The sequence below is a fragment of the Larimichthys crocea genome, chromosome XI, assembly GCF_000972845.2.
Source record: "Larimichthys crocea isolate SSNF chromosome XI, L_crocea_2.0, whole genome shotgun sequence".
In the NCBI taxonomy this organism is placed as follows: domain Eukaryota; kingdom Metazoa; phylum Chordata; class Actinopteri; family Sciaenidae; genus Larimichthys; species Larimichthys crocea.
This window is the reverse complement of record NC_040021.1, coordinates 8,950,932-8,965,515: the sequence shown is the minus strand read 5'-3', so window position 1 is coordinate 8,965,515 and position 14,584 is coordinate 8,950,932. Positions and strand designations below refer to the sequence as shown.

General features: G+C 38.9%; 2 protein-coding genes and 1 non-coding gene across 4 annotated transcripts; 1 reads left to right on the top strand and 2 right to left on the bottom strand.

Annotated features, from left to right (window-relative positions):
- Positions 1-1,293: 1,293 nt before the first annotated feature.
- On the bottom strand, positions 1,294-1,484 carry LOC113746960 (U2 spliceosomal RNA). The gene has a single exon (XR_003463268.1). It is a non-coding gene; the product is annotated as a U2 spliceosomal RNA (small nuclear RNA).
- A 1,635-nt stretch (positions 1,485-3,119) lies between these two features.
- Positions 3,120-6,195, top strand: dynlt1b (dynein light chain Tctex-type 1b). The gene is made up of 5 exons (XM_027284504.1): positions 3,120-3,232; positions 3,428-3,466; positions 4,545-4,668; positions 4,757-4,834; positions 5,030-6,195. The coding sequence occupies exons 1-5, from the start codon at positions 3,206-3,208 to the stop codon at positions 5,098-5,100; spliced, it is 339 nt and encodes a 112-aa protein (XP_027140305.1). The 5' UTR covers positions 3,120-3,205; the 3' UTR covers positions 5,101-6,195.
- On the bottom strand, positions 5,208-13,996 carry tmem181 (transmembrane protein 181). 2 transcript variants are annotated; one of them, XM_027284502.1, is made up of 17 exons: positions 13,685-13,996; positions 10,545-10,648; positions 9,619-9,686; positions 8,951-9,041; positions 8,728-8,846; positions 8,505-8,621; positions 8,334-8,414; positions 8,110-8,209; positions 7,839-7,969; positions 7,637-7,728; positions 7,488-7,545; positions 7,306-7,408; positions 7,171-7,222; positions 6,994-7,076; positions 6,809-6,898; positions 6,664-6,730; positions 5,208-6,586 (listed from the first exon to the last, which is right to left on the bottom strand). In XM_027284502.1, the coding sequence occupies exons 1-17, from the start codon at positions 13,816-13,818 to the stop codon at positions 6,502-6,504; spliced, it is 1,575 nt and encodes a 524-aa protein (XP_027140303.1). In that variant the 5' UTR covers positions 13,819-13,996; the 3' UTR covers positions 5,208-6,501. The 2 variants fall into 2 exon arrangements, with proteins under 2 accessions (XP_027140303.1, XP_027140304.1); XM_027284503.1 differs by lacking the exon at positions 13,685-13,996 and adding an exon at positions 10,894-11,034.
- Between the last annotated feature and the right edge of the window lie 588 nt (positions 13,997-14,584).

The following is a 14,584-nucleotide window of genomic DNA, read 5'->3' as shown; positions in this document are numbered from 1 at the left end:
AACACAGGTGCTGTCATCTTGTGCTGAGGCTGACAAAGATTTATTTATGTTTTACTTGATAAATAACGGGTTATATTTCCCAGCATGCATTGCTCTACTCCCCACATCAAACGCTAACCTAAAATCAGTTTTTACCCAAAATAAAAGAGTAACAGGCAAACAGCAAGCTCAAGTGAGACAAATACTGCAATGAAAGGTTGTTTAATCCACATTTATAACTCATGGGGAAAAGATTATTTTAAAAAAAAACGATAAAAACGCAGGAATCAGAGTTTTCCCGCCCAAACGTACAACCACCTCCAGGTTCTTCAGAGTACTGCCACCTGTCGGTCAGGAGTGTTAACAACAGCTCGGCAGCAGCACAAACTGCAACATGAGCAAGAAATGTTTGAACAAAGACTGAACATTACAAGTTCTGTGACGGGAGGACTGATTGCAAGACCTGTTGTATTAGACTGCGTTAATTTGAGCTTAATTTACTGGTTCTATTTAACTGTTATTTATACATGTGTATGTAGTGTTAAAATAAGATATTATATAGGTGTATATTGTTAAAGTTTTGTTTTCTTGCTATTGTTTTCTTACTATTTCACTTACCGTTTGGGAGCTGCGGTAACAAAAAAAAATTTCCCTGCAGGGATTAATAAAGTACTTCTGATTCTGATTCTAATAAAGTCACATACCAGATGTGCTGTATGTTTCTCTGCATGTGGTGAATAGAAAATATCCAATAAAACAACTTTGCTATAAATTGTACTTATAAAGCTTATGTTTCATTTGTTATGTTTCACTGTCAAAAAGGTAATATGTCTACTTTATATATTATTGAGATCTTAGTAGATAGATAGATAGATAGATAGATAGATAGATAGATAGATAGATAGATAGATAGATAGATAGATACTACAGCACAATAAAGCCTAAAGTTTAAAATTGCCTTTTCCATCTGATTCAGTTGCATTGTCCTTTTTTAACCTGTTTTCTTTCTTTTCATTTTATTTCCTGTCTACTTTTATTTATTGTAAGGTGTCCTTGGGTGACAGAAAGGCACCTATGAAATAAAATGTACGTTTATTATTATTAAAAACACAACTGAAAATCATTAAATATGAGCACTTAATCAAGGATACTTTCGCATTTATTTCAAATGTAGATAAGGCAGCGAACACAGTACATGCCCATGTCCAGTTACTAGTTCTACTATTTTAACAGGAATCTCTTACAGAAAGCTCAAAACATACGAAACAAATTTTATTAAAACTACTCTACTGCATTTAATTTTCAACATCATGAGGGGGGTGCACCGTTCCTGGAGGTACTGCAATACCGGGTCGATGCGTGGAGTGGACGGAGCAAGCCCCTATTCCATCTCCCTGCTCCAAAAATCAATTTAATATACGGTCCCCGGGTAGGGGACGTATCAGATATTAAACTGATAAGAACAGATACTACACTTGATCTTAGCCAAAAGGCCGAGAAGCGATACCGACTGAACGGCGGAGTGCGAGAGTCATTCTCCGCAGTATGACTCTCACTCATGGTTCAAAATAATTTTAATATTTTTATACACCTAAAACAAAAACGGCAACAAAGAGTGAAAGTTTAGTTTGATGTTTTATTACTAATAAGCACCCAAACATACATACAACAGCCTGAAACTGTTAAAAAACACGAGGAGAGTGAACACGAGTTAATGATATTCACGGTCACGTGATGCACCTCTGCCCAATCAGCCATCGTTATGGAGGAGTATCTTAAAATTGCATTTGTGGCTTTAAAGGCGGCAGAATTGTTTGTTTATTCGGATAATTTATAGGATTGAGATTAGGTTTAACTATTTAGATCAACAGGATCGTGTTTGTGCAATAACAATTAATACATTTTAACAAAAAAATACCCAGCTACCGCTTTCACAAGGACAGACTGAGCTTTGTCTCCCTCTGGTGGAAGAGACTGTGCACTGAACTTCAACTTCACTTTGCAAAGTACAGATTTCGACTGCGGCAATTTAAATCCCATTAGAATGTGAGCATATGTATTAAATTAATAAAGAAAAATTCACAGCTTTAGTCTAATTAAACCATCGACGTGGACATTCATGGGACAGACAGTGCAACAAGCAAGTAACACAACAGTCTTAACTTCCGGTATTTTTGTTTTCAAAGTAAAAGTTGTAATTCTGGGAATCAGAATCAATGTATTTGGAAGCTGACAGCAGTCAAAACCGTTTTAATATATTAAACGTCTTAAGCAGATGTTTAAACTGGTATCTAGATTTAATATTATGTCAAAGTGTGAGATTAGACATGTAAAATTAACGATAAACTGTACCAGGTTGAGTGTGCACTATATATTACAGATAAAATAAAATAAAAATACGCCTATTATTTAGCTTTAGTTAACAGCAATGGTATGAGGTCAAGACTACGAGGAGAGAATGATTTTAACTATTAACAGTTAACGTTTACTTTAGTCCAAGGTAACTGAAATACAGTGGTTTACCATTAAGTTAGTTTAGGAAGTGGTTTGGTAAGTATTGACTGTATTTTACTCAAAACTACGAGAATAACGAGTATAAATACTTTAGCTAGTTAACATATCAGTTAGCCTGGCGGATGCGTTAGCAACATTTCACGTCCCTAAAATTACAAAAGTTAAAATGTTACCTTTAGACACGAGATATAAAACCTAAAAAGAATGTAAGCAATAACGATAAAAGACATTATTACGAAAAGAGCTGGTTTATACCTGAAATTGTCCTCCAGGCAGATGATGTAATGTCAACAAGTGCGACCTGCGTCAATTATCTAACAACTGAACCAGAGTTAGTTTGTTTATAAATTACCAACAGGGGGAGCAGGTGACCATGGTTTTACATATTACTGGTGATCCACTTAAATGTGCAGATAATGTTTCATTATACTGGGCATTGCAGCTAAAATATTGTATGTATTATATATTTATATTATTATTATTTATTAATTTTGGAGAATTTGTCCACAAGCACACATATACTTACATACCACATATAACTCATGTCAATGAGCGGAGCTCTGATCGAATTCATCCTTTTATTTGTTTTATTTGTTATTTCTGCAAAGAAACGACAATACGACAATAAGACGACATCTTATTCTGAAAATCATGGACCGGAAGTCTTTTTCCTGGATAACCTGGTTCACTTAACCTCGGACTAACGGTAGCCATGGACGACTATCAGACAGAGGAGGAGGTGAATACTTCAAACTAGTTATTGCTGTATATAGAATATAGATATAGATATAGTTTTAATATAATTCTGTCTTTGTATGTTGTTATGAGGTGTAACTGATTTATTTATGCTAACCGTTGGGCTCAGAGTAGGCGTTGGTGAGCGGACATGTCGGTTGGTAAACGTTAGAACTGTTTTGTGTCTCACTAAACACAGACCGTGTTCGTGGTTGAGAAGTGGCAAATAATCAAAGAGGTAAGTAAAAGACTTAAAGTCTTTAAACCTTAGCCTGTCTGTTTATCACCACCCTCCCACCCCCCTCTTTATCAGCTTTTAACCCCAACCCACTCTCACCACCTTCTCTAATTCTCTATTTCTACCCACTCCGCTCTTTCCATCCCCTACTCACGCTACTCTTCTCCTCTTCTTCTAGCTCTCCCCCATTAACGCGCTTTCTTCATCGCCTCTGGACTCCTATCCATATCATGCCCTCCCCTCCCTCTCTCTTATCTTTATCCTCCTTTAGCACCCCTCCCATCCCCTTATCTCTCTTGGTGCTAAGGACACCGAGCCCCCTGCCATCCCCCTGCCTCGCCTTCGTCTTTCCTCCTTATCTAGCTTCCTATAACGCTCTGCCTCCACACTAGACCTCTCCCTCCCCTCACTCTCCCCCCCCTTCCTGCTCTCTCTCTCTTTCGCCTCTATTCAGCTCTATTTCTTCTGACCCATCCTCGGTACTCTCTCCCCCTCGCTTCCCCTACTTTCCTAGTTTCTCTTGCTTTTCGCTTCCCTTAACCCCCCAGCTCCACCACCCGCACACCCCCTCTCATTCTCTCTCTGCTCTACACGCACTAGACTGCTGCTTTTTATACGGACATACAGAGTGTGAAAATTTCGTTTCCCTCTTATCCCCTGCAACCAAGCTAAACTGAAATCATAAAAGTAAAAAAAGTAAACGAAGTAAGTAAGTAAACAAAAGTAAAAGATGAAAAAATAAAAATCTACAAAATCTAAAAAACTAAAAAATATATACAAGCTAAAAGACATCCGTGTGGCAATATGGCACAGTGTTATCAGTATATATATAAATAGTATATGTAAGTATATGTATGGCTATATGGCAGTAAGGACATTTACAGTATTTACAGTATACACAGTGAGGTATGTCAAAAAAAGTATGTAAATATATGTACATATAGGATTTAAACTATGCAACGGATGAGTTGTAACTTGTTTTTTATATAAGTATTTTGCTTGTGTCTATTATATACTGACATGCATTACAGTATGATTAAGGCTATTATTAAAAGGTGTTTGTTTAACTTGTCTGTAGTCAATAGAAGCAGTCATAGGAGGAAATGCCTACCAGCACAGCAGAGTGAACCACTGGACCACCAGTGTGGTGGAGCAGTGCCTCAGTCAACTCAGCAAGTTGGGGAAGCCTTTCAAATATATCGGTATGAGACTTATTAGGAAGGAAAAAAAATGTTCTGGTGGGTCCTTAGTTCTGAAGTTTGTACTAAAAGTTGAAGTGTGTTCCCACAGTAACCTGTATCATCATGCAGAAGAACGGAGCAGGTCTGCAGACAGCTAGCGCATGCTTCTGGGACAACAATACTGATGGTAAAGTAAAACTACTGTTGTTTTCAACAATAAAAGTCTAAATGTTTTTCTCCTGTTGGCGACTATCGGTCGTGCTTTTCAGCAAAGCAGCCGTCTTAAAAATGCTTCAGTGGTCAGAAAAGTAGTATTTTACCACTGAATTTAAATGTGAATGTGGTGTAAGTCACTGAATTTATTGTGTTTTATACCCAACAGGAAGCTGTGCTGTGAGATGGGAGAACAAGTCCATGTACTGTATCGCCAGTGTCTTTGGGCTGGCTATTTGAGAATGTACCTCAGGTGTGTTGTGAAATGTTATGTTTGGTCACGTTGGCTATATTTGAATAAACTTGTTTTTTATTAAGTGAAATTAAAAAAGTAATTAAAACAGTACTATGTTGTATACTTTGCTTTATTTACACATGACATGACAGAGTGCTACATGCACAGCTTTTATCTCATAAAGCAACAAAAATTGCAAGAACTCCCAACATAACAGGACCCACAACAACCTCATTTAGCCACGTTAAACGATAATCATAAACTACATTCACATCGAAAGAATCAAAAATGTACATTTACGTCAAAGCGTTTACAAATGCGAGACTGCTGCCCGTTCAGAAGAAAATAGGGTGATGTAGAGACAAGGCACCATCTTGAATGGAATACATGTTTGTAAAGAACAGAAATACATTTGTTTTGATTGTTTTTGTCCATACGCTCCAGTTTTATAAAACAGAAAAGGGCAGCAGGTCACACTGTAGGTAATATAAGGAAAGTCAGAGGAGAGAAAAAACTTAAAATAATTCTTTACATAAGGCAAAATATATTTGGCCAATGGTGTAACAACTGTATGTGCTGGCATAAGAAATGGTTAACATGGTACATCAGTAGTGCATCTAAATAAATCCACACAGTTCATCAAAATCCATCCACCCATCCAGATATTCAGATAATACAGTACCAAGTGTCATCACTTTTCGGCAAAATAAATACAATTCTGAAACAAGTGCAATTACAAAGCTTCTTTCCAAGGGAAGAATTGGTAAGAGGAGTGGTCAGAGATGAGTGGTACCCACTTCAGTTAAGGCTCTCTCTGTCTGAAAACAAAGAGAATAAGTCGAAAGCCAACACTGCTATGGCACTTGAATTTCCCATACACCAAGTGTTACTGTTGCAACGTGAGCTTCCTTTACTTTGTACCACCGGTCTAATGCTACTCAGCTTTGGCCATATTCATGCATTCTCAATCATCTCAGACTGTCAGAGAGCGGCGAGGAATGGCAGAGACAACACAGTGCGAGTGTAGAGAGACAACAGTGGTTCAACGCAAATAATTAAAAAATAACATTGATTTCAAATATATGTACAAAAAAAAAAAACCCAAATCAATATTAGCACTATCCCCGATTATTTTTTAACTATGAGGTTGTGAAGAAATGCTGGTTATGAGCAAAATAAAGTTTACAAATAGGTAAAAAGTTTCCTTTGTCTTCAACAATAAAGAAAAAAATCTGCCTCAACTTTCAGTAAAAGTACAGTACATTCAGTTGACATGGAACTTGTTTTTTTAAAAATATAGTTATGTACACTTACAGTAGATCGTCTTGTGTTACCAACGCAAGTAGTCCTTATTTACACATACACATGATAGTTGGTAGTATTGTATTCTCGTAGTATCCATCCCATCAGTCGCTGTCGCTCTCATCCTGGTACTTCGCAGTTGCTTTGATAGCGCGTCCGTTTTGTAAAGGCATGTCCTCGTAATCACTCCTTTACAAAGACAAAGAAAAACATCAGTTTATGTGAGTTCACAAGCAGAAAAAGCAGTTAAGTAGACAAACGCTTACCCGTATATGACTTCATCATCTGAGTCATTTAGCATGGAGAAAGCAGGGTTATCCTTCAACTGGGAGTCTGGGAAATTCAACAAAACCAGTTAGGTTCACACATTATTCACCATCTACTGCACTGAAGCTGCGCTGTGTCACCTACCATAGAGGGCGTTCTTGGAGGGGGAGTACACAAATGCTAATGTGTACAAGTAAAAGTTGAGCAGGCCATAGAAAGATAAAAATTCAGCTGGTATGACCGGAGTTAAGGAACACTTTTTTTTTCTAACAATATGCTGTCTCACATTCAGTGAAATCATGGCTTGAATGAAATATTTGAAAGGATATAATTTTGGTAATGAGTAGACAACTCGGCGACGAAATTATCTTGGAGAGCCTTGGCACCAAACCTCAGGTAGAGAATGACCATGCTGGAGGAGAAAGAGCAACAACAACGAATTAAATTAACCACAAACGGCCTCAACCAAAAAAAAAAAAAGGTTTTATATTTTCCTTTAAACATACCTTATAACAAGGACGACAAATGTCAGCGCTGTCAAAAACCTGAGCCGGAGATCTAGTGATGGAAAACAAACAGCATGTTAATGCTGTTACAGTAAAAGGAACTGAAGCAAATACAGGTGTGGTGTACTGTGATACCTGAGTAAGGCATGTTCTTGAGTTCAGAACAAGCTCTGACGACCAGGAAGATCAGGTAGAGGACGTAAAGGGCGACTATAATCAGGAAGAAGACCTTCATGCCCTGGAAAAATAACACTGGACTTGAGACATGAGACATAAACACTGGGTTGTTTAAAGTCCATCAGAGGTGACAGTCTCACCTCAAAGTTCTTTATGTCCACTTTATACTGATAGGTCGGGTCTTGGAGTTCATTAACCCTGCAGGTACAGAAAAGACAGATCCGCTTAGCTTTGTTGTTATTCGCAGTTAATGACTTTGGTTGTTCGCGGCCAGTAAGGTCAGACTTACGTTTGCCATATGCCCAATGTAACCGCTGAGAGCCACAGAAGACCTACAATGATCAGCTTAGGCAGGTAGAACGTCAGACATTTCCTCTCACCCTGTGGAAACAACATAAGACATCAAATAAGATTGATAATGAGCTAAAAAAAACAAAAAACAAACAAACAGGGAACCATTAAAGTAAATATATGTATAGTCGTGGACCGACCTGAACCCTGATGCCGTGATAAACACAGAGCCAGAAGAGCAGCAGGGCACACAGGAACAGAGCCTGGAAGAAAGCGTCCAACGTCCCCGGAAACCAGCTGTTCACCAGGAATGACAGCGGGAAAAATGGATCTAACGCACAAGAGCAACAAAACACATTAAGAAACACACCGGAACTTCAAGATAGACTATTTTCTTTATGTAACATTTGCAGCCGACACATGAAACTACAATTATTCTTCTGACACTATGGCCTTTAACCTGAAGCTCACCGTTGTAGAGCAGCAGCAAAGGGAGAAGGATAGACATCCACTTCTGTTCTATGCCCCAATCCCTCATGGAGAACTTCCTCAGCGAGTGTGCAAACAAACACTGCAGCATGCAGAGAAAACACTGTTAGTTTGTCGAGTTTATCTTCAGTTCACTGTCACGTTTTGGCCAGAACGGATTGACATTCATTGAGATTAAGGCGTAAAAAAGTAATCCGCGCTCTTACCGTCACCATAAAGGTCAAAACCACAAAGACAAACCGGAACCAGATCTCCACTTGCGAGAAGGTGGGGTTGTACGTTTTCCACTGAGGAGAACAAAAGGGAGGAGAATGAAGAAAAACGAATGAATCTAATGCAGCAACAGAAAGACACATATCTGGGAGCTTGTCACTTACCACAAACTTCACTTTGATTTCATACGTGATATTTTCGAGACCTTTGAAGCTGACCACAACCTGGTACTGGGTGTAGTTCAGATAGCCCAGATGGAGCACAATGATCTCATCACATTTCTGTAAGGAGAGACGAAAAAAATGCTGCATCACTGTCGGTTCATTCAAAAGTTGAACTGTACTGCACATTAATGAACTGCGTTGCTGATTTCTGATTGACACTCACACTCCCGCAGTGTAGCGTTCGTGACTTCTGGCGCGCGTTGTTGATGCGCATCACGCTGGCGTCCTGCATCACTCCCTTCAGCTGAACGTTGATCTCAAAAGGCTGCTGGAAGTCTCCCACTGACACAGACAGTGATGAAAATATGTTGTTATTAACCAAAGCCAAGTATGTTTGGAAAATAATATAACAGTGTATATAACTGTAGCTCATTCTGTGTTCTTACTGTTGCTGTGTTCAGCCTGCATCACACAGGTGAGCCATAGCTGCTGGTTGTAGGTGGTGAGCAGAGGAGAAATCAGATTGAAGGGCCCAGTCTGAAAACATGAAAAAAATGACATAATTAATATGCTAATCAATATAAGGGATCATCAATCAGTAGAACACACAAAACATTATTACAGTGTGAAAATCACAGGGTGATATTACATCTGTGTCTCCTACACGTGTCACAATATCTGTAAGGGCCCAGAAAGACCTACCATTGAAAACAGCAAAACATTTTTTTAAAATGCCCCTAATTACTCACTTCATCAAGAAGTCGGTTTTTGACAGGTTTCTTACAGAAATGAGAGACGAGGTGAAGCAATATTCAAAAATGTTTTTCCTCTCTCTCTCTCTCTCTCTGTCACACTCACACAGTTTCCAGTTAAAGTGTCTGTAGTTCAACTGTCCCTCACAGTAACTCGAGTACACGTCAAGAATCTGTACAAAGCAAATTCAACAAAAAGCTGGTACATTGTGGACGGTGGTAAATCTGAAAATACTGCGTCTGTTTCTCGTCGCGAATGTGCTTGCATTCCTGCAGAAGTAGAGTGAGCCGTAACACGCAGATCAAGTAACTAGTGATGTGCACTGCTTGCTGTTACAGACATGCACACTTTTTCATCTTACCTTAACTGAGAAGTTCTTGAGAAGAAACTGATCGCCATCGTGTTTGTTTTCCTGAATGATCCTGGGACCTGCAGACATGAAGATAACACATTTTTCACAAAGCAAACTCCCACTGACCTCAAAATGTCACTTTAGTAACACGTCTACTAAAGTGACATGGACTAATTTAAACTTTATTAGACATTCTGCTACCTGGATAACACAAATGAAGACAGACAGACAGACAATATATTCAGATATAAGTTTAAGAGTTTCCTGACATTTCTAGTTATCATATTGTTAGAAATTCAATATGCTTGCTCTTTAAGATTACTCTTAACTGGACAGTTTTGTCGAGGTATTGTAGGAAACCATTATCTCTTTTCCTTTGGTAAAGGATGGTCCAATGTGTCCTATGCTAAAGAAGATAAGTAAGGAAGCACTGGGGCACCTTTCCTTAGCATTTAAATCGTTCAAACAGCTCTTATCATGGCTGCCACATACTTTGACATCGTTTGACTCAGATTAGGAACCTTCCCTCACAAAAAAGACCTCCATAACAATCACCGCAATAAATTAATTTGCCAATCACTCTTTTCTAAGACTGAACTATAGACTGAAGTCATGAACAACAGGGATCTTTGAATCCTTCCTAATCCTTGCAAAGGCGCTGCAGACGTCTTCAAATGTGTGCAGCCGTACTAAAAGTTCATCGAATCAGCTGTAAATTAACAACAAAAGGCGTTTATTGAGAATAACATGAATGTTTGTTTGAATGCAGAAGATAAAGTTGGAGCAGAAGTCGCGGTGAAGAAAGTTCACTGACTATCAGAGCCTGATAAGAGTCGGTGATGACATGTAGCACATTGACTCACTTCCTGCTGTTCTCAGAAAAAGTGACTTTGTGACCAACACCCAACTTTGTATCAACATTTATCAGCTCGTACCTGCAATCCCGATGAAGACTGTGAGGGCAAAGCAGATCAGGAACAGCACGAAGACCAGGACAAAATGTCTTTTGGACAAGGTGTAGAGCCGCATTGGGGCCAGTCTGTCACAGGGAGACATTCATCAGCGTTAACACGGACACACACAGACAGTGAGACAGACAGACAGACCGTGTTTCTGTCTTTTGATGTTGTCAACCTACAGACACGGATATGTCAACACTGCTTAGCTGCCACGCTAGTTGCTGCTAACAGTAACAGATGGCAGCGTTTTTAACACACGCTTCAAACATTTCACGTCACGCTGACACGTCCCCGCTGTGTCCCGCTCACTGAGTCTCACACTTACAGCTCCATTTCTGTCGGGACGGAGTCTCGGTGCCGAGAAGAAACGTTAAAAGTTCGCAGTGAATCCACATCCGTGTAGCAACATCAGCCTGCGACAACCGGACTGCAACGTCACCAGAGGACGGGGGGTCACGTGACGACGGCAGCGGGGCGGGTGTGTGCGCGCGTGCGCGTGGGAGAAAGGGAAAGTGTGTGTGTGTGGGGGGTTGATTTTACAACAAAATAAGCGCTTCCTGTTTATAATGCTTTTAAAATTCTATGTTTATTGTCTTAATGCAATAATGCTTAACAATGTGCTAGTGATGGGAAGTTCGGTTCTTTTTAGGGAGTCGGATCATTTGACTCAGCGAAACCAAAAAGAGCCGGCTCTTTCGGCTCCAAAACGGCTCTTCATTCTCAAAATGCATATAAGTGGTCCCTCGTTTATCGCGGGGGATACGTTCTAAAAAATAACCCGCAATAAACGAAATCCGCGAAGTAAGTTTTACAATTATTATACATGTTTTAAGGCCGTAAAACCCCTAACCACACACTTTTATACACCTTTTTACACACATTTTGTACAGTACTCCCTTAGCCAATTTAGGACGCAGAACACAATGCACGTTCATACTGTACAGTACGCTATAAAAAAAAAAAAGCATGCAAAATTACACTGAAAAAAATCCGCGAAACAGCGAGTCCGCGAAAAGTGAACCGCGAGAGGGACGACTGTAAGTGGAAAAACAGCGCAAACTGTTACTGAGCGGCCTCACAGATGCCAAAAAGCTCCCAGTGCAGAGATGGCTACCACTTCACGATCTTAGTACTAGGAGATGGTTGACTTATTTTCATGATATAGTGTTACTTGAGTTGTCTACTGCATGGATTAATAATGCTAAAGCCTCCACTTTGGAGACATGGTCAGTCAGAGACATGGTCAGGCAATCAAGATGTACTGATTCTGCTATAAGTCTACGGTTCAATAAAAAAAAAAAGTTCTTAACAAAACGGCTCTTCATGTTACCACCTATACCTTTTCATAATTCAGCCAAATTCAGCACTGATTTATCTATGATTTTCTATGTGTACACATATATCATATATCATGTATCATGTATATATATATATTCAATACATCCTTTCTACTGAAGTATTCAAAAGTAAAAAAAAAAAAAACATTTTCTAATATCAATAAATTGCTGTAGCCAATTGTTTTAATTGCGTTTACAAACCCTTGTAACTCTCTGAAACCGCCCAATGAATGCACTAACATGCTTGTAGAACACTGTGCTACACAAAGCAGATAGAAACACCCATAAAAACTATAAAAAACATAGACTTTTTTTTTTTTTTTAAAGGACAGCTATTGACTGTTGGATGCACAGTTCCCATGTGTCTGTGAAGGTTGTTTGTGGACTCAACAGCTTGGCTTTGCAAAATTCTCCATTCTGCCTTTGTGTTTTTCTAAATTATTATAATGGGTCCAAATGCTGCTTCTTTTTCTACTACCACTCAACGCCTAATGCACCAGAGCCGGCTCTTTGAACCAGCTCTTCACGACCGACACATCACTACAATGTGTGTGTATTTCGAGTATGTCTTAGATTTTCTCTATTTATGAGCATTCTCTTATCCACTTTGTATACATGAGCTGTTGTAACAGGTGATTTCCCCCCTGTGAGATCAGTACATCTTATCTTATCTTATCTTATCTTATCTATATAGCAGTTGCTGCTACATTTACACCAACCTTGTAAAGTTATTTATTTGTGTTATAATATTATTTTACTTTTTCCTGTTTAAATGATGATTATTTATTCTCCCTTGTACTGTTACATTGGTGTTATGTTGTTATAACATTGCATATATCATGATAATCAATTTTAAAAAATGTTGAGGAGGCAACAACATAGTCTCTTTTCGTACTGGTGTTTCGGTTTAACGTGCGACCCAGTTAAGTAGGGACCATTAGCAGAATGCATCTGTGGTTGTCATAGTTACAAAAACGGGTGAAACCAGGAAGATGCGCAGCTTAAAAGCTGTCGTAACTATGACAACCACGGATACAGTTGGCTAACTGGCTCCCTAGTTAACACGGTCGCCCGATAAACCGAAACACCGGTCGTACCGCCTCCTTTATTTATTTATTTATTTGTTTGTTTGTTTATTTCGATATACGTGCTTGTTTAATCACTGAAACCGTAAAACAGGTGGATATAGTATGTTATCATGACGGAATTGAATTTATTTATCCAGACGGCGGATGATTTAAAGTCGAAAAGGTAGCTAACGACTAACGACGAACGTCCTGTACGTAAAAAGATAAAATACGTAGTCCGACGACGTCGCACGTCAGTGTTCACTTTTAACGGTTAATAAATAAATAAATAAATAAAATACATGCTTTTATTTGTTTAATTAGCTAAAATATATATGTTTAATGAGCGATTTAAGCGATTTTAGTTCATTTCTTCCTTACATGTGGTGTTTCATTTCCATTTAACGCAAATAAACGATTAAATTCCCTTCAACAAGACAACACTTGTTGCCTTCGATAGGAAACAAGAGGCCTCCGCCTTTATAAATTGTGGTGTTATCTAAAATATCAGTACACACTTAGAATATGTGTTAAAAATGTTTAATTAAATAAAAATATGATGGATAATTTAATCCTTTGTGTCTGCATCTGTCGTCAAAAAAAAACAACAGGCCCAGACATGTTTCAGCCTGAAGGTGTAAATTGGTAGACTATAATTCACAGAACGCCAAAAATATCCATGTTATATAACGCAGCTGGAAAATGGACACACCTGTAAAAGCGATCATCTCGGTAAGGTGTCAGGTCCTCCTTCAGCTCTTTGTAGGCCTCCTGTATCTTCCTACAGAAGTATTTCAGCTCGCTGTACAGAGGGTTTTCCAAACCGGACGAGTAGTCGTTGTCCATTATTATCACCACACACACACACACACCGAGTCAGCCGTCTGAAAATGGCGACTATAGCGGTGTTTAGAGGACGGCGCGGTGATGTGTGTGTGTGTGTGTATTGTTAGGTCGTTTAATTGAAAGTGCAGCCGAAGCTGTTTTGTTTGTGTCGGTTCAAAGAAAGAATAAAAATGAAAAAAAGAAAAAAAAAGAAGAGGGGGCGGAAGCGCACATCTAACACGCGAGAGGAGAGTCACGTGATTAGAGTTCAGCACCACGGACAGAGACAGATGACACCTCTAATGACGTCACAGAGGTGACACAAAGGCATCAGTGTGGCCACTATCATGGATTTATGGCTCCAAACAACTCAAACTGTCTTTTGGCTTTAACAACCCAGCAGCACTTTACATATTTAAAACATAAACAGCTTTTTAGGTGTTTTTTGGGGCTTTATTGTGATACTGACAGCAGAAGAGTTCATTAAAATAGATTTTTTTATACGTTATTGATCCCTTGGTAGACTCAAGTTTTTTTTGCATATATAAGGCAGAAAATAATCAGAATCAGAAATACTTTAATAATCCCAGGAATAAATACCTGTGTCACAAGCAATAACCTCATGTGCAATAGATGTGTAACTGCTTTTACGTTTTGCTACGTAAATACAAGCAAGAATGCAGCATTCACTTTTTATGAATACACACTGTATGTATACATACATCTATACACACACACACACACACACACACACATACATACATACACACATACACACATACACACA